The sequence below is a fragment of the Haliaeetus albicilla genome, chromosome 21, assembly GCF_947461875.1.
Source record: "Haliaeetus albicilla chromosome 21, bHalAlb1.1, whole genome shotgun sequence".
Lineage (NCBI taxonomy): Eukaryota > Metazoa > Chordata > Aves > Accipitriformes > Accipitridae > Haliaeetus > Haliaeetus albicilla.
This window is the reverse complement of record NC_091503.1, coordinates 15671096-15694727: the sequence shown is the minus strand read 5'-3', so window position 1 is coordinate 15694727 and position 23632 is coordinate 15671096. Positions and strand designations below refer to the sequence as shown.

Below are 23632 nucleotides of genomic sequence, written 5' to 3'. Positions count from 1 at the left end.
GGGGGGCGGCTCCTCCGTCTGCGTGTGTGTGTCTGTGTGTGTGTGTGTTTCCCCCCCCCGCCCCCGCATCCCTCCCGCCTCGGGGCGACGGTCCCGGCTGCCCCCCCACCCCCCCCCGCCGCCACACGGAGCTGGAGGAGCGCGGGGAGGGAGGGGGGGGGAGTTTCTCGGCGATTAATGGGGCGGGGGGACACGGGGAGAGCGGAGAAATCCAGCCTGTGATGCCTATAAATGGCGTTTCTCTTCCAAGGTGCACACTGGAAAAAAAAAAAAAAAAAAGAAGAAGAAGGGGAAAAAAAAAAACCCCGGTCCGTGTCATCCCCCCGCGTCAGGGCCGGTGGTGGGCGTGAGGCTGTACTTCCTCCGCCCCCTCCTAATGGAGCGAACCATTCCCAGCTAGTCTTCCTCGCCCTCTCCCTCTGCCTCCCTCTTTCTCTCCTTCTCCTCTTGTCTCCCCCCCTTGTCTGCAAAGTCCTCCGCTGCTCGGAACTTGTTGGCAATGCCTATTTTTCAGCTTTCCCCCACGTTCTCCAAAGTAACTATTTAAAGATCTGCAGCCGCAAATGGTTTTACTAAATGTAGGATGGGACTTAAGTTGAACGGCAGATATATTTCTCTGATCCTTGCTGTGCAGATAGGTAAGTGGACTGCCAAATTCGGTATCAAGTTGTGCGCACCAAAGCCCGGCCGATGCATGCAGAAGCGGAATGTCGAACTAACCTGCGCCGACGGCCGCGGTTCGGGGCGGCGGAGGGACCCCCCGCTCCCCGCTCCCCGCTCCCGCCGCCTCCTTCCCGGGGGCATCTTCGCCGTTCTTCGCGCTGGCAAGGCAGGGGGGATCCGCAGGAAAGGGAGCCGATTTCTTATTCCTCTTAACTCACTTTTGGTGCTCGTTTTCCTAAATCAGTGCATGCTCGGTCATACTTCGCTTCTCCCCCCTTAGTCTTCCTCCTTTTTTCCCCTCCCGTTCTCTCCGTCCCCACGAACGACTGCATCTGTATCTGCTTTTCGGATATCCCCTGCATTCCTTTCCACCGATAATTTGGGAACTTCAGTCCTAAGAAATCCACACACACCCCCTCCCCGAGGGACGGAGAAATAAGAACCGGCACAAAATGGCTTGCGAGAGATCTAGCTGGAAAGTTTTTTTGCAGAAAATTAGGGGGACAAGTGAAGGGCTCCCTTTGGGAACTTGGAGGCTTTCCCACTTGCAGAGCAGCCTAAACCCAAACAAAACCCATCACTAACTTTAAAAAAAAAAAATAATCCACCCTAATGCGGGGATTAAGCAAATAAAAATTATTTAAAAAACGCAAAGTCCCACCGCCCGGTCGTTAATTTTGTGCTCGGAGAACGGCTGTCAAAAAACGAGCGGGTCCAAAAAATTTCTATATATGTTAAGTTACTTAAAATAGAACAGGTTTCCCTCCACGCCGGTATGTGGTTTTGTGTGCTCGTTGCTGGTTTTGTTTAGTACCTTGGGTTTGTTGCTGGTTCTTTTTGTTGGTTTGCTCTCAGGTTCATTTTATTCAACATTTCTTTGCTGAAATTTTTTTGATTTATAGTCATTAAACAATCTGCAAGTTAATGACCACTTTGGTCCTGTACAGGCAAATTTTAAAGATTATATCTTGAATATGTATATTCCCGAGCATGATCCAAAACTGGGCTTCAAGGAAAGGGCAATTAAAGCGCGTCTTTTATTATCCAGATTGTCAGGTGTGAAGAGACCTTTGAAAATATTTACCTGCAAAGGAATTCTGCTACAATTAAAAAAAATGCTCGGCATTGCTATTTAGAGATCCTTTTGCTCGGTCACCCTCCTCTCCAGACAATCTCTGCAGCGTTTTGTGGGTACCAAAAGAAAGAAGAGAAGAGAAAAAAAAAAAAAAAGAGGGGGGGAGAACAAGAAAGGGAGGAAAGAAGGAGGTAAAATGCCTTGAACGTTTCCTCATCGAGAAAAGAAAAAATAAGAAATATTGCGATGAAATGTTGACCTCTGGAAAATGTGGATATACGATGCAACCCCCTCCATTCGTATTACCATTCCATTTTAAATGAGGCTGAACTCTTCAGAAGGCCATTTTCTGTACTGTCAGAGAAAGAAGGGGGAAGGCGTTATTTGGATGTTATCCTTAATTTCAGTCCTTACATTTTTTGCTTGTTTGTTCGTTTGGAGGAGGAGGATTTTCCCTCATTTGTGTTTATTTGACTCAACCGAGGGAGGATTTTATTCATGGCGAAATTTCAAAAGGTAGCTAGAGTGATTGGGAATCGCCGTCCCCGGGCTGGCATGAGCATGAGCAGTCATTTGGAAAGTTACCCCCAAATATTGCTGCACACCGCGGAGATGGTGGCGGTGCGGTGGCTTTGCGGTGCCCTGGGAGAGGACGGCTTTGAAGCTCCTGGAGGGCTTTTCTCCTCTCTGCTCCTCCTTCGGTATTTCGGGTAACCTTCCCCCCCCCCCCCCCCCGAAATCAGCTTCTGGTTGTCGGTGTGGGGTTTGTAAAGGGCCGTTTGCCTTTGCCCCTGCCCCCGGTAACGGTTCGTGTGAAATGGATGTTCGGCTCGTTCCCAAAATGTCTATGCACCGGGGCTTAAAAAAAAAAAAAAAGGAAAGAAAAATTTATTTATTTATTTATTTATTTATTTATCTATTTATTTATTTATTTATTGGAGCTGTCCGAAATCCCTGACATTTTGGGAGGTGACGGGGAGGGGGGGGACTGAGTCTCCGCGGAAGGTGCCCAGGGACAGGAGGGATGGACCAGGCGCAGCTAAAGGGCAGACGGCCTGAGAGGACGGGGAGAGGGTTTCGGGAGGGGGCACGATCCGTTATGGATGGCTCCTGCGGTCCTGCTGCATTGCAAATTGCTGCACACTCCTGGCTTTGAAGGGGGGGGGGGGAAGCGAGGAGGTCGGGGCTACGGCAAAGCACAAGCGACCTAGTTCAAGCGAAATCCCGCTGTCGTTTAACCGGGCAAGACCCCCGTCTGTCCGTTATTGCTGCTTTTTTTTTTTTTTTTTTTCGGAGGGAGGGTGTTTAGGGCGGCTTTGGACCGGGGGTGCCCTGTGCGGAGGGACCGGCGCGGGCCAGGCCGCCCCTCGGAGGGGCTGGATGCTCTGAGCCCCACCGGTCCCAAACCTGACCCTCTCCCCCAGCCCGGCCCGGGGCAGGGCTCCGCTTCGGACCCCGTATTTTCATCTCCGCCCGTCACGTTTTTGGAGAAATTCGTGGCAACTTCCCCTCCCCTTTCCCCCTGTAGCTGCCGGAGCGGGATGGCGCGGGGCTGATAGGACACGGTCGCACCCCCGGGATGGTCCTCCGTTCTTCTCTATTTGTTTCCCTGGTTTTTTTTTCCTAACGTAGCCAACGTCTGTAGCCTGCTGGGGGTTTGATGTGACGGCTGGTGCTGGAGGGGGGGTGGGTGTGTGTGTGTGTGTGTGTAGAGGGGAGTGGCCACCAAGTCGTGTTAGCGATGAATCAAACGGCAAGAGGGGGATCTGGGTTGAAACAGTCTCTTTTGGAGTCAGCCATTTAGCTTGTAACCGGTGCCCGGCAAACAAACACACAGGACACGGCCTCGGGAGGGGACCCCCATCCCACCCCACCCCGGCGCTGTGTGCGGCCGGGGGCTCCTCCGAACTGGGGTGGGGGGGGGAAGGCTCCAAAAGGGACCTGCGCTGCCCGGGGTCGAGCCCGGGCCTAGGGGACACGGCGGCGTCCCTAACCCTCCGCCAGTGCCAGGAGAGCGGTTTAGGGATCAGCATACACCCCCCCCCCCCGCGCCCCCTCCCCGGTCCCCCAGCCCGCCGGCTGCGGCTGCCTGGGCGCGGTGCTGAGCGGCTGCACAGGCCGGGGCCTGAGCCCTGCGGGCCGCCTCATGCAGCAGCGGTGTCCCGGCCTCCCGGCCCCTCCTGGCTCGTCCCCCCGTCCCTGGCCCGTCCCGTCCCCCCGCGGGGTCTGGCCCGGCAGCCGCGGACACTCGGGGAGATGGGGGTCGGGGGCATCTCACGCCGCACGCCGTAATTCGTTTTCTTTCCCCGCGGGCGGGCGGTTGTACATGGGTTTGTTACCTTTGTATGGAACCGAGTGCCGTTCCCTAGCGCAATCCCGAAGGATGCCCGAGGCAGCGGGATCCATCCCTGCCCCTCCCGCCCCGCTGCCCCCAGCCCGGGCAGGCGCGGGGCCGGCGCCCCCCGCAGCTGCGTGCGCGGCTTTGGGGTCCCTCCTTTTCGTGCCTTTATGGCAGCTCTTCCTAGTGATTTATTATTATTAATTTTTTTTTACTACTGCGTCTTGCACGGTATTTGCCGAGCGACCTGGGCGATTAAGGAGCCGTGTGTGCGCGCCGGTGTTTGTACGGAGAAACGCTCCTGCTGCTTCCAGGCGGAAATTTCTAACAAAGGAGCAAGTCCGGGGAGAAGCAGGCAGCGCATCTTCACCTCTCCCTCCTTCCCTTCCTGCTCACCCCTCGGGAAAAAAAAAAAAAAAAAAAAAAAGACTGAAATCAACGCCGTTAGTCCACGGGCACCGAACCCCCTGGTGCTCAAAAAGCAAAGGGCGACAAGCCCCTGACTCATGTCCCCGAGTGGCCGGTGGGGACCCCGGCTCGGTCCCCCCCGCCCCAGATCGCCGCTGCCCGGCGGGGAGCGCCTTTAGCAACGGCGGGGGGGGGGGGAGGAAGGGAAGGGGCGAGGGGGGGGCTGCGGAGGGGGGGGGCCGGGTCGGGCGAGGAGCCGGCGGTGCTGACCTGTGCCCCTGCCCCCCCCCCAGCGTACCTGGTGCAGGCGGTGAGAGCGGCGGGGCGGTGCGATGCGGTCTTTAGGGGCTTCTCGGACTGTTTGCTGCGGCTGGGCGATAACATGGCCAACTACCCGCAGGACCTGGACGACAAGAGAAACCTCCAAACGATCTGCGCGTAGGTCTTTCCTCTCTCCTTCGGGGCCGCGGGGGGGGAGGGGGGGAGAACGGGACTAGGGGGTCACCCGGGGCTGGGCAAAGTTGGGGCTGGAGGGGGGGAGGGCGAGGCTGGATGGTGGGAAGGGAAGCAACAGAAGTAACGCGGGGTTTGGTGCTTTGGGGTTGGGTTCTCCGCTCCAGGGTCCCTCCAAGCGCGCTGCCACGGGGACAGGCCGGGCTTGGGGAACAGTGAAGTCTGGAGGGAGTTTTTACAATGTCTTTTTTAGTTTTTCCCTCCGTGAATCTGGGTGGTTTATTTTGGTGTTGGTTTTTTTGGGGTTGTTTTGGTTTTTTTTTTTTCCCCGCCCTCCTTAGCTCCTCTCTTGTATTCTTTCCCTTCTCCTGCTTTGCACTGGGGTGTTGACCTCAGCTGCCCGGGGGTCGTTACCCCCTTCCCTATCGTTGCCGTTGGGACCCCGCTCACTGGCAGGCTCCGGGGTCCCCCTGGGCGCTCAGGGCAGAGGCAGGCCGGGGGGAGGCAGCTCACCCCGGCCGGGGACAGCCGGCGCTAGGGAGGCGGTTCCTCGGAAAACGAAATGTAATTAAAAAGAAAAGAGCCCAACCACAATATTAATCGCCCAGCGGCAGCTCTCCTCCACCCCCTGGCCCTCGGGGAAAGCCCATTCGCCACCTTCCCCCATCCCCCAGTTTCGCCCCGCTCCTGGCACAGAGGGGAGGAGAAGGAAGGGGCAAAGATAAAGGGGGAAAAGAATAATAATAATAAAAAGGAAAACACCAGCAAAAAAATAATAAAGGGAGAAAAAGAGCTCGCCTTGCAAAATTGGCTCCTGCGCCCCTCCTTTTCAGTTCCTTTCCGAAGCTGGAGGAACTGGGACGGCTGGAGGAGCCCTGGATTTGGGGTATTTTTCCCCAAAGCTCAGGGCAGCGGATCTTACCAAGGGAAGGAAAACCTGGGGCGGCTGCCGGGAGCCGGTGAGCTTCGGGGTCTCGCGTCCCGGGCAGGGAGGCAGAAATGGCCATTTTCGATACGTCTGGGGAAAAAAAAAAAAAAAAAGAAAAGAAAAGAAAATCCGGCTGCACAGGATATTCTCCCGTCTCTCCTCGTTGCTGTTTTCCAGCACAAACTCCTCCCGCCGAAAAAAACAAAACACACAGACACACACAATATAGAAAATCGTAATTAGAAACGAGATAAGGTCCTTAGACATAAATATGTTTGGAATAGTTTTTTTCTGATTTTGCTCCACGAAAATCAGAAAACGAAGGACGTGAAATGGGAAAGTGAGATGAAAAGGAAAGGAAAGGAAAGTGAGAAGGAAAGGAAAGGAAAGGAAAGGAGGAGAAGAGAGAGGAGAGGAGAGGAGAGGAGAGGAGAGGAGAGGAGAGGAGAAGAGAAGAGGAGAGAAGAGAAGAGAAGAGAAGAGAAGAGAAGAGAAGAGAAGAGAAGAGAAGAGAAGAGAAGAGACTTTGTAACCCTCCAGTCTTCTCTTCCTACCTAGAGATTTCTGAGCCAAGCACCTACTAAGGCCGGCACCTTGCTGTAAATGCTGGGTTGCGGTTACCTTGTGTCCTGCATGAGGAATAAATACCCAGGGGCAGCAGTGTCCTAATATGATGTCCTTTGGCCCTGGAGTGCTGGACCAGAGGTGGTCCCCACCTGCAAAAAGTAACTCTTTTCCAAGCAAGACCCTTTTCCAAGCCACCTCCCACCACCCGATTGCCTTCGCCCTGTGCCGGGATGTGTATTGAGAGAAGATGGGGAAGATTTAATTTTCCTTTGGGAGATGCAATTACAGCAGAAATACTGCAGGAGAGGCACACTCTCAGACTCTGGCTTCTCAGTATCTCATTATTTATTACAAACGTAGCAAACATTGGGAGTCTACAACCAGCTTAGAGTGCTCATAAATTACAGGCTGTAGGACTACTTAAAAAAAAAGAAAATAAAAAAAAAAAAAGAAAATCAAGATCCAAATTTGCAGGCGCCTGCCTTGAGGCAAGGAGGAAATAGGAGGCAGAGGGCAGATTCGGGGTGATTTTCGATAACCCAGAGGCGGAGAAGAAAGGTCCTCCCGCCCCCCGAGGTGGGGCAGTGGGACGGGTCCTGCCCCGGCGGCAAACCCCGGTCCAGCCTCCGCGAAGAAGGGAATTAAAAGAAAAAGGAAAAATGTGTGGGAACAGCTAGAAATTATCCTGAGGAAGGAGAAACCCTTCGCTGCCTGTAGACCCCTGGCCACGGATGAGGAGTCCCTCCCGCCGCTCCCCGCTCCTTCTCCTCCTCCTCATTCTCGTCCTCCTCTTCCTCCCCTCCTGCCCCTGGAGTCAGGGCCCGCTCCCGTCCCGGGGGATCCTCCCGAGGGTTTCTACCGCCGCACCGGGACCCTCCAGGACACCGCCTCCCTTCTGGGAAGAGCGATGCCTTGCCCACCCCCATCTGCCCGCTCCCACCGGGGACGAAAAACTCTCGGGACGAGCCCGTGGGCTCCCAGGCTGGCGTCTGCCAGCTGAGGGCTGCGTGCCCTCTCCCCCCGCCGTCAGGCAAAGACCCAGCAAAGCCATTTTTTGCCCCAGCCCGGGCTGGTGCCGAAGGCGGGGTTGGGGAGGGAGCATCCCCGAAACCCCGGCCAGCGGCAGCCCACCCGGGAGCGGGCAGGGGACATGGTGCACACGGGGCGGGCTGCTGCGGGGCAGCCCGGGGAAGGCGAGGGGACGAGGATCCCTCCCAGAAACCGGTGGTTTTGGGGACAGGGGGGGTGTGGAGGGGAAGGGGCCGGGTTTTAGGGCGGGGGAGGCGGCGGCTCCTCCCCGCCGGGCGCCAGCCGCCCTTTAAGGCATGGCCCCGCTCAGCTCCGCCGTCGGGGGGTCGGCGGGCCCAAGGGGTCGTCTCCCCCCTCACCCCCCCCCCCCACGCGGGAAGGTGGGTGCGTGCCTGTGTTGATGCCCGCTGCTCTCCCCTCCTGCAGGTACTGGGATGATTTCCACGCCTGCACCCTCACAGCGCTCACCGATTGCCAGGAAGGAGCGACAGACCTCTGGGAGAAATTGAGACGGGAATCCAAAAACCTCGATTTCCAAGGCAGCTTATTTGAACTGTGCGGAGGCGGCAGCGGCGCGGCACCGTCCCTCCTCCCGCCGGCTTTGCCCCTGCTGCTGGCGGCTCTGTGGGCCGCGCTAGTGACCTGGCTGCCTTTCTAGGGGGGGCGAGCACACTCACACCCACACCCTCTCCATGTGCCGGATCCATAGAGGAAGGGTCCATCCGTTGCTTTGGGGACGTTGTGCTTTTCTGTGGTTGATGATGATGATGATGGTGGTGGTGGTGGCTGATGATGGTGATGGTGAAACACCCATGTAGGACTGTGGAAGCGTTCTCCCTTTTTTTTTTTTTTTTTTTTTTGGTGTGTTTTATTTGCCAAATGTTACCAAACAGGCAGCGGCGCGCAGCCCAAATCGGACCTCAGCTTTACTATCGCTTCGAATCAAAACTAGACAAAAAAATAAAACTAACAAACTCGAGCCCTCGTTGTGCAAAAGCAATCTCAGGAACGGCTCTGGGCCACCTAACGCTAAGGTTGTAATCGGCCGGGATACCTCCCGGCGGGCCACGGGCTCCTCTAAAAATGTGGCAGTGTGCGAGGCGAGAACAAAAACGCAGGCAAAAAAAGGCACTGGCGATGAATCCAAGGTAGATGTCCACGTGTGAAGCATATGGTGAATAATTCACAATCTCTCATCTTTCCTCCACAGTCGCTTGTTTTTTGGTCATTCCACTGAAAAAAAAAAAAAAAAAAAAAAAAGAGCATTTTTCCTCAAGGGGAAAAGAGAGCGAGCGAGAGAGAGAGAGGAGAGAGAGAAACGAACAGGGAAGGAAGGAAGGGAAGAGCGAAAGAAAGAGATGTCTAAATGTCCGGAGGAGTGAAGGAATGCTGCTAATGGATTTCTGAGAGTTTACCTTTACTTGCTGTTCGAAGGCATCTTTCCGAATTCACTGCCTTTAATTTTTTCCTCCTCTTTGTTTTAGATGTTACACATACCGGTAAAATACCTGACTATCCAACCGTAGAGATCACAAAAAAGGGGGCTTAACTGTAAACCTAAAAAAAAAAAAAAAAAACCATAAAAAAACAACAACAGCAAAATGATTTTGAAAAAAAGAGCCTTGATTTTAAAAGAGAAGAAAAATGTAATTTAAACAAAAGTTTATTATAAAGTCAATTCAGCAAAAAAAAAAATTTGCTACAAAGTATAGACAGAAATATAAAATAAAAATTATTGTTTGAAATGAGGGTGTCGTCCTTTTTATAAAATATGCCTAGAGTATCTTGAAAAGGACAGGGCTTTTCAGGCAAGGAAGGCTAAATCCCGAACCGATCCCTTGATGAACATGGCAATTTCAGTTCAAACAAGGACAAGGCGGCTGAATTGGTTAGTCGGAGCCTTCCTTTTCTTTTTTTTCTTTTTTTTCACCCCCCACTTATTTCTTAAAAATACGTTCTAAATCCTCCCACCCTCCTCCTCCTCCTCCAGAAACTCAAACCCGCAGCACCCCCGTTCCCCAGCCGCCCGGAGCCGGCGAAGGAAACCCCGCGCAGCGGCGGGCGGCGCGGCGGTCCCGCGGGCGCGGAGCGGTGCGGAACGGCGCGGAGCCCCGGCGGAGGGAGGGCAGCAACCACCATTAAGGAGGAGGCTGCGGAGCCGGAGCCGGGGCACAGAGGAGCCCTTTCATAATTCATAAGGCAACTCAGCCGAAGGAGCAAGGGGAAGGGGGGGACGGGGTATTGATTTCGCAGCAGAAGCTGCTCTAACCTCGGCTATTTATAGGCGCCTGATGCCTTTATAAAGAAATACACATCAAAGAGTAAACATGTCCTTTTTATTTATAAGGCGAGAGCCCAGCTGGCGACCGCGGCTGGGTGGGTGGGTGGGTGATGGGGAGGTAGGGGCCGCGAATCGGTTTGAGGTGATTTATTCCGGTGGGGAGCCGTTGCCTGCGCAATAGCTCTCCTTTGCCAAGGTGCAGGGTGGCAGGGTCTCTCTCTCCTTCGCCCCCTCTCCCTCTTCCCCTTCCTTCCCAAGGTCCGCAATGTAATGTGTAAGCAATAGCAAATGTAACAGTTCATAAATCAAACAGTGGGTCGCAAGCCAATCTGCATTTCCCAAACGGATTGAATCCCAGCAACGAATGCGCTCAGGAACTGGAGCCAGGCGCCTTTACCACTGGAAGCAATGTTGATTTTTTAATGATAAAATACATTATGCGTGTGTTGAGCGGGGGGGGCTTTGCAGAGCTCAGCCTCGCTTCGGCAGACACAGGTCTGCTCGCATTTCGTTTTCCTCTGCCCTCCCTCCAGACTCAATCCCCACCACCACCAAAGAAAAAGGAAAACCCTGGAGAGCAGAGCTTTGTTTAAATGGTTGGGGTTATTTTCCCTCCCCACAGAGGATCTAGACCTAAATTGATTTTTCTGCGCACATCTCTGTATTCATGAGGTCAGGCGCTGCCGGTGTGATTTCCAGCAGCACGAAATGCCAGCTGCCGAGGAGAGAGGGGAGAGACAGCCCTTGCCTGGGGTGCGAGGCGCTCCGCAGCCTGCTACCTCCGCCGGCTGGGCCCCGGGGACTTTTCGCCGGCGGCAGGCGGCCCGTTTCGCCCCGGGGCGCCGGTACCTCCCGCCGCCGGCATCCCCCGGCTGGGCACCGGGAGCGCTCCCGCCGCCGGCCCCCGCTTCCCGGCTGCTGGACGGTGCCCGTCCGTCGGAGGACGGTGGGAGGGGAGCCAGCCTCCCAGCTTTTCCTCACCCCTCGGAAGAAAGCTGAAGCTCCGTAAGAAGGGGGCGATTTCAACCTGAGTGGGGGACTCGAGTTATCTTCTTCTGAGGTTGAATTACTAGCGGATAATCTCTCCGTAATCAGCACACCCCCCTCCTAGTTAGCCCTCCGTTGAGGTGAATGGTAAAACGGTGGCAAACCGGGGAAAAACAGCCGAGCGGGTGGGGAGGGGGCGGGCGGCGGCGGCAGGGCGGCCGGGGGTCGTGCCCGGGCCCCTTCCCTCCGCTCGCCTTCCCTCCCCTCCCGCCGCCCCCCGGACACCTCCCAGGGAGTCTCCCGTGTCGGGCTCTTAATTGTCGGGCGCCCATCCCCGGGGCTCAGGCCGGCCACCGGGCATCCCGGGCGAGCCGGGGAGCAAGGAGGCATTTGTTGCTCAAAAACCTGCCTTGCACCCCCGGGAGTTCCCGCACAGGCGGCAGGGACGGCAGCAAACCCCGGTCCCGCCGGCTCAGCTCCCCCCGGCCAACCGGCAAGCAAGGCTCTCCCCTCCGGCAGCTCAGTATTTTTTTTCGGGCAACCCACAAACTCCCTCTCACCCCTTCCCCCTGTTCATTTTAAAGAGCCCCTCAATGCACAAGGCGTTTGTTTTTCCCCTTTCTGCCCCTTTCAGGGGTTATTTCTGAAGCCTGAGTGCAAGGGTCCATTTTTGTTTAACCCAGGGGTGATGACTCTGTCTCGCCTTGTTTTGCGGCCAAGGAAACATGGGCTCTCCCCCAAGTCCCAGAAAGGGACTGAGCGTACTCGGTTTGCCTCCTGCCGCCTCGCACCTGTAGGGTTTGTAAGGGCTGGCAGGAGAGGGCTGCGGGGGGAGGCTGGGGTGTCTCCTGCCGGGCTGGTCCCACTGCCCCAGGCAGCGGCTGCTGTAGCAAAAGCTGGAAAGGTTCAAGCCTCTGAACACCCTTTAACTCCTGGGCAAACGTGAGCTGGTGAACTGGGGAGGGGAAAAAAAAATGCAACAGAAAAGTATTTAAACGTTGACAGTAACCACTGTAAAATTATCACCTACTTAAACAAAAAAATACACACATAACACACACAGAAGGAAAAAAAACCCCAACCCCAAACCGTAAACGCAGATCAACAGGGAAAAAACCCACAGCTGAAACAAAAGACAAACCAGTGCCTTTCTAGCTGGCTGGCTAATTGGGGAGGGCTGCAGCCATTGCGGCTCTGCCTGCCCTAATTCCTGTCCCCAGCTCCGACTGAGCAACCGCAGCCCCGCAGTCCCCGGAGGGCCGCAGAAAGCTGGCTCCTTCCTTCCCTGTCAGTGCTGGATGAACCCAGGCTTGGCAATCGGCTGCTCTCTGCCAGCCTCTCCACCTTTTAGCAGCCTGGCTCAGCCCTGGAGGGAGGGCTGCGCCTCGGTCCCCCCTTGGGCTGCCCTCCGAGGCGGAGAGACTGAGCCAGCACTGGGCTGAGGTGGTGACAGTTGATTTTTTTGCTTTAAAGGGGGGGGGAAGTCCCTTTCCCATCTGCTCCTGTTCAAAGGCTGTAAGAGGGAGATGGAGCGGGCCTGTGTTGGGAGCAAAAGCTTAAGGCGGGACGCATAAAACTGAGGAAAAGCTGTCTGAATGGTAGCGAGGGTGAACAGGTTGATCCTCATGGAGTGAGCAGGGAGGGATGCTATAAAAGTAAGGTGCAGTACCCATTTCTCACAGGACTTGCCTGTGAGTACATCTACACCTCAGAAGCAGCAGTGAGATGCTGTTGGTCCCTGGCTGGTTTGCACAGTCTAGGGACAAATGTATCGGTGACTCTCCCAGCCCTCTTCCTTTCCAGGGCCCTGTTTAAATCTGTGCAGTTGCTTTCCTGCCCAGTGAAATTCAGTAGGCTCTGTGAAGGGCTGACAACCCAAGGAGACAGAGGCCAGTTCAGCCTTTCTATTCATCAGGGCTGATTCATTAATAATTAGTGCCATTAGGTGCACTACAGCAGTGCCTGAGGGCCCCAATTAAAGGAAAGTGAGCTTGTTAAATCCAGAGAGTCAGATTCTCCCTCTGTTACTCCTGCCTGATGCAGAGGTGGTGCCTCCAGGGTGGGCAGCAGGAATAGCCCTGGCTTTCTAGGTATGCAGCCTCTCTGCCTTCCCCTCCCTTCTCCTCCTCCTCCAGCTTTTCCCTCTCCTTCACCTTAGCTGCAGATCCTGCTTACAGGCTGCTGCAGAGTGAGGCCGGTGCAGGAGGTGGCTGGCAGGACTTGCGGGAAGAGGTGGCAAATCAGGTTATTTTTCAGAGCCGCTTCATTTTTCATCACAGGGCAAAGGTGTGGGGTGGTTTTTTTGGTTTTTGTTTTTGTTTTTTTTTTTGCAGGTGTTGGGGGGAGGGAGCAGGCAAAGCGATGGGGACTGCAGAGGAGCCTGTTACAAAATCAGATGCAACTTAGCTGTCCGAAAGAGTTGCTTTAGGCTACAGGCAGCTGATGATCAATGGTGCTGTTGGCAGATATGCTTTCAGCTGGCTGCTGTCTCTCCTGAGGGACAGTTTCAACACAAGGCCCATTGCAGTGGTAGTACAGCAAGGGGCTTTCGTTTGCTTTGGGCTAAGGACCCTCTGCTGCCCAGTTCCACCAGTGAGAAGAAAAGCTGGAGGTGGTGTGGGAGAGAGACACAGTACCATCATTGGTGAGTTAATGGCCGTTTCTTTCTCCTCAAATCCCCACGGTGGGTCTGTGTTAGAAGATGTTACTCAAAGCCCCATACTCCTGAGCTAAGGGTTTGCTAATGAATGGGCAGGCTGGGCTGGCATAGGTTTTGCCTTTCAGAAGATACTGAAGAAATAGGTTTAAATGATTCAAATGATCAGAAACCCAGCCTTGTGGTCTCTGCCCTAGACTTTTAGCTTTTGTTGTTTGTTTTATTTTGTTCGTCTGTTTATCTCCTAAGCTGATATGAAGGAAAGATGGAAACAGCCTGCTGAAGGTCAAGGTGAGACTGACCATCAGTTCACCCAAGTGCTGGTATTCACCAGCAGAAATCCATGCTCACAGGTGCTGGAACTCTCCTCAGCAACAGAAACAGCGTGCTGCAGGGGACAAACAACTAGTCCTGACCTTCTTTACACAGCCCTTCTCTGGGAAAAAGTATCCCCTGAAGTCAATATGCATTCTGCCTAGGTAAGGATTTTGAATGCTCAGTTTTGCCTCTGACAGGGATGCTATCCATATACAAACTCCAGGTTCATGCAACCAAAAACATGAAGTGCTTGGGTGTGCATCGTACTTCATGCCTCCAGATTTCTTGCCTATGATATCAATTTATTAAGGACTGTGAAAAACTTACTAAATCTCTCAAGCATCAAAGATCAAATCCACAGGGCACCTTTTCTGTTGTGAAGCAGCAGGCTCAAGAATGGATGGGCAGTGCATCCTTTAATACCACTTTAATACCACCAATTTTTATAACACTTTAGATACGATATTCAAACTGATACTCCCTAAGGCAGGGAACAAAAAACTAAACCCCAGTCAACCAAACTGAAAAAAAAAAATAATAGAAGGAAGAAAGGAAGAAAACATAAGAAAAAAAAATCATCACTGATGTTGATAAGAATTGTTTTAATCAGATTTATCCCTCCTTAAACCACTTATTTTGCTGCAGATACTATCAGTAAGTTTACTTCAGGACTGGCTAGGTACATGGTCTAATTCTGCCAAATGCACCTCTTCAAGAGTCCTATCTTGTGTCTAGTATAGCGTCTCTCTGTCAGAACTTCTAATAATAGTACCTTAAGTACAAGAAGTTTTGCAGTAGATTGATAGTTTGGTATTTATGCTCCTTTTAATGCATTTTATTTTGACTGGGTAGTGAAAAAGATCTTACCCATTCCTGTGCTCCTTTGGGGCACTTTCAATTTTCCAGTCCTCTGGCACAGACTGCCTTTGCAAAAGAATGATTCCTGTAAAGCCACTGCCCCATTTAATTTCCCATATTCCAAGAAATCCCTAAATTATGTTGTCAGATGAAAAATCCAGAACATATTTTGTTAGCATGGAGCATTGGTCACATTAGTTTCGCAACGCCTCATTTAAGGATCCAATATGTCAGAAAATTGTCCTAAGCTTTGCTCTTTATTGAGGCTTAATAGGCACCCTTGTCCCTTTTACGAGACCTGTGATGCAAGACTCTGTTTTGTTCTGTTGCCAAGACATTTCATTTGATCTCCCTTACTCTTACTTCTACTGTCTATTAAATGGGAGTACCACTTTGAGATCTTTGGTGGGTGAAAAATGCTACACGAGGAGGTAGACATTATTAATTAGAACGATCTTATTTTATCTTTTAGCTTTCATCAGAAGAAAAAACATCTGGATTGAAATGACAACAACAAATAATAGGTAAAGGATGCTTCCCTGTGGCTTCATAGATCTGCCGTGTAGCAGAAAACATTCAGCCCTGAGCACACAAGAGCTGTGGTTCACATCTCCCTCCAAAGAAGCCTCATTTTAAAGAATGTTGTAGCATACCTACCTAATGCAGATGCTGCGCTGCAGGCACTTCAGGCTGTGAATTTCAGCCTGCGCCCTTGGCTAGGCTGTTGAGGACAAGTTGCAGTACCTGTCCTTCTTGCAGAGATCCCAGTCCACCTTTAGCCACGTCACTGCTTGCGAGCTCCCTGTTTTGCTGTGCATCAAAGGTTCATTCCATTCCCTTCCCTCCCTTTTCTTTAGGTGTCAGTGATTTGCACTCTCTCCACCTAAATCAGAGATCTGGCACATCAATACTTAGAAGGCTTAGGAGAAGAGGAAAACATCAATATTTCACTGAACACACAAAGTTGCACAACTCCCCAGCCTCCATTTTAATGTCAGCTGTGGTTAGTTTGGGTTTTTTTCCATAGGCTGAGTGATTTCAGCTTGTCTTTGAATACTACCTGTGCGAATAGCTTGGTTTTCTCCATTGCTAGTGTTAACAAGGAACCGTGAGGTGTTTGTTCAGGCTCACTAGTCAGGTAGTCCGGAGGTGGCTGACTTCTAGGAAAAGCCACAGCAGGAATAAGTGAGAGCCAGCCTATGCACCAGGCACAGCTTTTGCGGGTCTTTAGCTTATGCTCCAACTCGTGCTCATTTTAAACGAATTGCCGTCAGCAACTGTAATATAGATAAATGCAAAGGAAAACAAGCTGGATGCTTAGTCACGGAGCTGCGCTTAGGAATTATGGCCCATTATAAGGCAGCTTCACTGACTACAGCGGAGCTGTGCCAGCTCACTGCAATTTAGGACTTGCTCCGCTTGCGTTAGTCCACAGTCTGAAGTTTCCGATCTCGTCCTTTGTGGGAACTAGATCATGCAAATGGGGGTACCGGAGTCACAGGGAAGTCGAGCACAGTTCCGCATGAGTACCGGCATGAGAAGGAGCAGCAATTATCTCTAAATTCACTCTGCCGGCCTGTCGTTTCCAAGCTCTCCCCCTGCTGCTCTGTAACTAGAAGCCTTGCGCTCTAGAAGAAGGGAAGAACATTTTGCTCATGCTCGTATTAATCGAGTCGTCTTGTGAGATGCTGAATCTGTGAAATTGTATCTCCCGTGGTGTTCAGTGGTAATGACTGTCTCCTATGTGGACTCTCTGGTGTCTAGTAGTACAGTTGTGTTTCTGCAGTGGACACACTCCCAGGGTTTTCCTCCTCTGCCTGCCTACTTCCACAGCACTTGTAGGCAGCTCAAACCTTTGAGACTTCCATCCCCTGTCAAGTTTGATCAAACTCAGCTCACAGGCTCAAAAAATTATTTAGGAGGGACTGACTGGCACTTACACAGACAGTGTGATCTCGTAAGCTTCCTTTCCTTGGGAAACTAGGCTACCAACCTAGCAACGGGGGAAAAAAAATGCCATTCTGCTAGCAAAAAGGACCTAAACACTGGGAGGAAAGAGGGAAGGTGGGAGAGGAAAGTGAAGCTGTTTCGAAGGGAAAAATATCACTGCGTTGTGGCTGCAGAGCTCTTGCACACTTAAAGAGCCAACCTTGGAGAGGCACACTGGAGAAAATATTCTCTGGGAGATGGCAAGATCTCTTGTGAAAATTAGTAGGGGAGAGAAGTCAGCTGGATTCATCTCACCACCAGGCATCCTAAATGGATATTTATATGGTAAGGATTGTCTCCAGTGGTACCCGTTTCTCTCTACTGACTAGAGGAAGACACGGAAACAACTAGCGTGCAATCCATGTGCCTCCAATATCTGAAGTGAGGTGGGTCCTATCCCAAAGGGAATGATCCTCTTACCACTCTCTCCTTCAGACCAAAGTTTTCCATGGTGCTGCTGCAGGGTTTGTTAGGTACAGCATTTGTATTTTAGAAAAACTGCTGTGTCTTAATAGCTACAGATGTATGCATGGTTTTAGTGGGCATTTATAAGCACTTATCCTCTGTGCACTAAAACCTTTCCTGTCCTTGTATCTTATGAAATAAAATCCTTTAAGTGAGCTTTAATGATTCTAGTACTACTTCTTCACAAATTGGAGAGCTGTCATCCTGTTTTTATTTGATATCACACAATGTTTGAGGCTGTCAAAAGTATTATAGGGCATACTCATATAAATTGATATTTAATTTCAGTAGTTATAATGTCACTAATTGTATTTTTGCACCTGATGCAATTACTGACATTCAGTTCTTGAGCTCTGCTTTGTTCTTTCTGGATTTAGGTGTTCCTTACTCTTTAATCTTCCCCACCTACGGTATATTGTACACACAATGGAACTCGGAAATAAAAGCTCAGACCTTCCCATCAATTGCTGTGTGCCAAATGCACAGGATAGTTTGGAATTCTGGGTGTACCCAAAGTGCAGGATATGCTCAAAACCCCACTCCCTATTACCATGGCATTTTTATGAGGCTTAGAGGGGGTTGTGTTATCCAGATGTTGCACAGTGCTTAAGTGCTTGTACTTGCCTATTGCTAAAGGCCTTCAATTTGCAATTTTTAGAGGGCTTTTTTGCTTGTAGCCTTTCACTTTACATGCTCTGGGCTTCTCCTCATGGCCTTGCACTGGTGCATTTGTTATGTTATATTCCCTGAGAAAGGGCTTCCTACGGCTCAGCCATCCTTCTGTCCTCTTCACCTCTACCTTCCCAGCGCCTTGCTGTTGAGTTACAATTTGTAGTCTGCACTGAGATTCCCGTACCCTGTCCACTTGGTGCCTTCTAGACTGATGACTCCGTATTAGAACAAATATGATAGATAATGAGTAAATAATAGTCATTTAAATACATAAGTATTACCTAATTACAGACATGTACAAGGCTTAGCAGCCAATTAGCGTGCAACATTTGTACCTAATTAAGCATAATCCAGTCAGTGCCAGTGTTGTCATCAGACAAAGGTCACTGAAAGGCAACTTGAGCAGGCTTTAATGAAGGGTATAATTTTACCGGGGGGAAAATTATAGGGGGTGGTTGTTGATAAGATGGTGATCCCCTGCTGCACCGGAGCAGACACCCAGGAGAGGACATTGACCTGAGGACTCCCGACTGCATCTCTTCTTGGCTGGCCACTGGCTACAATTTTCCTTTTAACCTTGAACTTGATGTATGCCATCAGCTACAAAACCAGTGAATAAAGCATGTGCTTTCTGCCTGTTGACCTGCCTCAACTTTCTTTGTGTTAAAGCACAATGTAAAAATCACCTGGGCCATGGAATTCCTGCTCTGTCCCAGCGGAGTTTGAGGTCAGTGATCCCTCTTGTCAAAGATACCTAAGATCCCTTGGCCTCTGGGTTGTAGTCCACAGAAACTTGTTTTGGTTCAATTTCATTAACAGAAAACCTTTTGTGGACAGTACACCTCTATTATTTTTGCCTTATGTCAATATTATTGCCATGTATTTTTTCACTTTAGGAGAGGCTTTTATTATTTTAGCTTGAAAACTGTTCCCAACTGTCTTAAATTAAACCAAAATGAATTTAATTTAACCTGAAGGGAATGATTACCTCCCAGATAATTGCTGTGCTTCTCTCTGCTGCTAGCAGTACATGGTGCAGCAAGGTTTCGTGTCCTATGACAGAGCCATGGCTGCATCCAGACTGGAGTGTCCATGCAGCAATAAGGATTGACTTCACTCAGTCTTGCTGGTTTAGCTCATCTGCAAAAACAAGCCCTCTGACTGAGTGACCAAATTCACCACTTGGTACAAGTGCACGTACTCAATAGACCAGATCGTAACAGTGGGGCCTGAGCTGGGTGAGTGATGAGGTACTGTGACAGTGGACAGGTATTATGCAAACTGCTGCTTATACAGTTTTGCATAAACCCTTAAGTTCCAGCTTCTTTGGGGCAAAGACCAAGAGGTCTGCAGAGATGCTATCTTGGAAGAAAAAAACTAAGACAACAAGAGAAGATAATTTGCACTGAAGTGTCTGGAGAACGTGACCTTAACAACAAGGTGAGTAACACAGAATAGGACCTACAGCCCTTAAAACAAACACATCTGAACAAAAAAATATCAACCTCCTTACATCAGGACACTCACTGCCTGAATGTCCCAAGCAGTGTCTCCGCAACAGGCATCCAGCAGCCACCAGAAACATGGCTTATGTCTAGTGACTTAAAAATCAGCAAGGGTGATTCCATATCTCCTTATCCTCTGTTGGTGCTGCACTTTCTTCACTGTCAAAGATATCTTTCTCCAAAGCCCAACCTGAATTTTCCAGCTTTACAGGTGACTATGAACAGGTTGGCTGAACATCTATCAGGAGTGCCATGGACCAGACATGGACCTGAAGATCTCTTGTGGGCATCTCCAACCCTCTTTCATGGCTTTCTAGAATTCCAGTGTGATAAATGAACAGCTACAGGAAATACTTGTTCTTTTAAAATATTTGCTCTTCGCACAATATGTTCTTTTGATTAAATAAACAATATTATTTGGACATCAGTCATTAGCACCACTGAATTAATGAAAATCTTTGCTGACCCATATTAAACCAGGAGAGGTCAACTTTTCTGAAGTCTTACTGGGGCGAAGATTTCCAAACAAATACATGAGGTTGCTCTTGCACTGGAAAATCAGCATATGTTACTTTGGGATCAGAGAAATGGAAGAAGTCCCAAGACATGAAGCTGTGCTGCACATCTGCACACAGCCTGCTAAGTATGTCAAACAATCAGCACTGAAACAGTTAGCAATACTGTCATTTAAACTTGCCATCATTATGCTTCAGAGTTAACCCAACCTTAGATACAGCTATGTAGGGAGGGGGAGGTTACAAGGAAGCCAGTGACTGATTTTGCCAACTTTTGGACTAAAGCCTGTCTAAACTTATTGTTCTTTGGGGCACCTTATGCTAGTTAGGGACAACAAGCGAAAACTATTTTCCACTCCTCGGGCTGGCATCCCCAGGCTGATGTCCAGGCAGGGAAAGCAGGGAGCTGGCATGCTCAGAGATGTGCAACGTGGGTGCCTCCTCCAGAGACATGCCAGCCGCTGGCTGCTGCTGGCTTATGGCAGAAGATAGAGTAGCAGAGATACCCATCCTGCTGGGCAGTCTGACCTGTGCCAGGACTGACTGTGAAACATTGCTCCGCTGATAAGTGTTGAAAGCTTCCGTGTGTTTATGCGATGTTAGCAAATACTCTAATCTCTCATGTGCCAAGGGGGCTACTGGAAAAAAGGCTGCTCTGGTATGACTTTAGGTACCAGCTGTACAAGCACAGCCTCCCTCACGCTCTGGCTCCCTTCTTGCCTGGTGGCATCCATTCTCTACAAGGTCAGAGAAACATCTCTAATGCAAGAGGATAGGTGGTTGGTCTCTCTCAGCTCCTGGCTTGGGCAGAAGAAAAGTCTTCTCAGTCAAATCCACCATGTCCTCAACTGGCTACCCTTCTCCACCATGGCTTTGTTGTAGCACACCTTTCCCCAGCAGCTTTATAAACTATATTCCCCTCGCCAACCATAACAGCGGTCAGCTGAGACCTCCAAATGTCATTCCTATACTAGGAATGGTGTCTCCTGGCAGCATGTCCTGGAAAGCTGATGGACTCCCAGCAAAGGGAGCAGATTATAAGGCAGTGGAGGAAGTCTCTATAATCGTCTCTGTAGATACCTGTGATCGCCTAAAAGGACCAGAGTGGCCAGAGATGGCCTGAAAGCATGAGTAGTTCCCACAGGCACTTTAATCACAGCAAGGATAAGGTGTTTTTCCACTCCTGCATATACAGTAGAGACCAGAGACCTAATTCCCTCACATCTTTCCTTAACAAGCTAGGAATTTTATTTTTTTTTTAAATGTTTTGGGTTAGGCTAAGAGCATGAAAAATATAGGGGTGTCCTGGTTTTGGCTGGGATAGAGTTTCTTTTATATCTAGTAGCTGGTATAGTGTTATGTTTTGGATTCAGTAGGAGAAGAATGTTGGTAACACACTGATGTTTTCAGTTGCTGCTAAGTAATATTTAGCCTAAAGTCAAGATTTTTTTAGCTTCTCATGCCCAGCCAGCAAGAAGGCTGGAGGGGCACAAGGATTGGGAGGGAACACAGCCAGGACAGCTGACCCAAACTGGCCAAAGGGATATGCCATACCATGTGATGTCATGCCCAGTATATAAACTGGGGGGAGTTGGCCTGGGTGGGCATCGCTGCTTGGGAACTAACTGGGCATCAGTCGGCGAGTGGTGAGAAATTGCATTGTGCGTCACTTGTCTTGTATATTGCAATCCTTTTACTATTATTATTGTCATTTTATTATTGTTAGTATCAACATTATTAGTTTCTTCCTTTCTGTTCTATTAAACTGTTCTTATCTCAATCCATGAGTTTTAACTTTTCTTTTTTCCAATTCTCTCCCCCATCCCACTGGGTGGGGGGAAGTGAGCAAGCGGCTGCATGGTGCTTAGTTGCTGGCTGGGGTTAAACTACGACAAGAGGAAAACCAAATTCTGAAACCCAGATTGTTTTTTTTCTCCAGAGGTATCTTGCTGAAGGATGACTGAGGAATGCCTGGTGCCCTTGGCTACATGAAGGGGGCAGGCGCAAGTCAGAAGAAGTGGACTGCTTTGCCAGTCGAGTATGAGGTTATGCAATGATAGATCCTCCCAGATGGCTTGTCAAATACCTCTACTGAGCAGGGACAATTACAGAATAAGGGCAGCATCACTCAATAAAAATTTGCAAAAGTGAAAGACAAGAAGAGAGCCTTTGCAACCCGCTCAATGTTCCTTCGTAGCTTTGTTGCCTAACAACAGCTTGGTCGAGCAGCAATACCATCACCAGTCACAGGCTCTTGTGGACAAGTCTCATCTAGCCCTGGGCTCTCATTTGCAGCTGGAACATTTTCTCAAATGCCTTTTAATTTGCTTGACTGCTCAACAGGCAAGCACACCAGCCTTTATTTTTAGCCATCCTTTAGCAAAGCAGATAGCTCAACTAGTATTAATGTTTTAAGGTAACTGCTGCTTACCTACTGCAAATCATGGTCCAGACTTCAACAGGTACAGTATTAATCGAAATCACCCACAGGAGCTCCAGCAGTGCTTGCCTGAACCACTCTCCTTCCATTGGCAAGGGCAGCTGGAGCCCTCTGGGAGAGGTTTAAGCAAGTGTGGCTGATTACTGACGTCATGCCTCTGTGTTGAGTTGTTTCCAGTCATCTATTCCTGATTAGCACCCTGTGTGGATGCTGTTATTGCAAAAACCAGAATGCGTTGCTCCTGCTTAACTCAACCCTTTGAGCTGCTCTTAAGAAACAGCAATGGCACTTTATATTTGTGCCTTATCTTAATCAGTGATAACTTTCAAGTGCAGGCAAGTCCTGGGATACATGATTCATTATCTTAGAGGAGTGAGAGCAATGTAATGAATGTGGTGAGCATCCTAAGGGAGGAACTCCATCCAGCCAGCTCATGGAAGGGATCTGAAATGAATTTTACCTTGGAGGTTTTGGGAAAGAGAAATGGGGTTGTTTTTTTGCTTGATCAGTAAAAACAATGGAAAGAAACCAAAGGAAACCAAACCAGCGTTTTGATGGGATACACTGTTTGCATTGTCCTTGCAGTACAAGTTAGGGAAAATACCTTTTCTCTCTCATACAGATTGTGTCCTACAGATGTTGCTCACTGCAGAGTGCTGCCTGTTTTGGTGGCATCCATATCTATGGCAGCAGCACTCATGGAGAGCAGCATCCATTGGAGCTACAAACAAAGGAGGAAGATTGCCAAGTTACACAGGCTCTCATCAGTCAGATGGAAGATGGCAAGTTAGATGTTCACTCGTGTGTGAGAAATAAATTGTTCTGGACCAAGTCTCTCATATCTCCAGTGGGGAACAAGCACCCAGAGGAAACTGGGACTTCTGGGAAGAGAAAAGAAGCCCAATGCAATAATGCTCCTTACCAAGCGTGTATGTGTGTGACTTGGCTTCCTGAGAAGGGCTACAAGCGTCAGGCTTCGCTGGCCCTGTTCACTCTAAATAAGCCACACTGTTAATACCCTTATAGCCATCAGACGGCATTTTCTGGTGTTTGCTGGGGGAAGTCCGCTGCTCTTCAGTGCACCAAAGCAGGGTGAACACTACAAAATCACTGGCATTTTGCAGGGTTTATTCCCTCTGTGCTTTGTTTTGTTCGCAAAAGGAGTCGGGGGACCTCACAGCAGCTGAGATGAATTGTTTGCCCCTCTTGCTTTTTTGAGTTATGTGAGTGTCCATTTTTATGGCTGGATTGGTTTCTGGGAGCTGACTTAGATCTGGACTACTTTCTGATCCATGTGGGGACTCTCCATGGCAAACTCCATGCTCTTGACATAAGCTAATGTCCTTATGTCCTTCTGTTGTAGTGGCTGGGGCTTCTCCCCACTACCCCAAAGAGACCCTGTGCTGCAGCAGATTTCTCTTCTGAATATCTCTGTACTGCTGATGTAGCCTGAAAACTTGAATGGAGAGCTCTAGACCTTGTGCC

General features: G+C 50.2%; 1 protein-coding gene and 1 long non-coding RNA gene across 2 annotated transcripts; both read left to right on the top strand.

The window, feature by feature from the left end:
• The first annotated feature begins 293 nt into the window (after positions 1–293).
• On the top strand, positions 294–9206 carry NRN1 (neuritin 1). Its single transcript, XM_069809036.1, has 3 exons — positions 294–638; positions 4778–4922; positions 7888–9206. The coding sequence occupies exons 1-3, from the start codon at positions 584–586 to the stop codon at positions 8117–8119; spliced, it is 432 nt and encodes a 143-aa protein (XP_069665137.1). The 5' UTR covers positions 294–583; the 3' UTR covers positions 8120–9206.
• A 4388-nt stretch (positions 9207–13594) lies between these two features.
• Positions 13595–18327, top strand: LOC138690309 (uncharacterized). The gene is made up of 2 exons (XR_011329132.1): positions 13595–13864; positions 15034–18327. It is a non-coding gene; the product is annotated as an uncharacterized lncRNA (long non-coding RNA).
• The last annotated feature ends 5305 nt before the right edge of the window (positions 18328–23632 follow it).

Excerpts from the sequence above, each read along its gene's own strand:
- NRN1 (XM_069809036.1), top strand. The coding sequence starts at position 584 with ATGGGACTTAAGTTGAACGGCAGATATATTTCTCTGATCCTTGCTGTG. Across the intron at positions 639-4,777 it reads GATCCTTGCTGTGCAGATAG|CGTACCTGGTGCAGGCGGTG; the intron begins GTAAGTGGACTG and ends CCCCCCCCCCAG. Across the intron at positions 4,923-7,887 it reads AACCTCCAAACGATCTGCGC|GTACTGGGATGATTTCCACG; the intron begins GTAGGTCTTTCC and ends CCCCTCCTGCAG.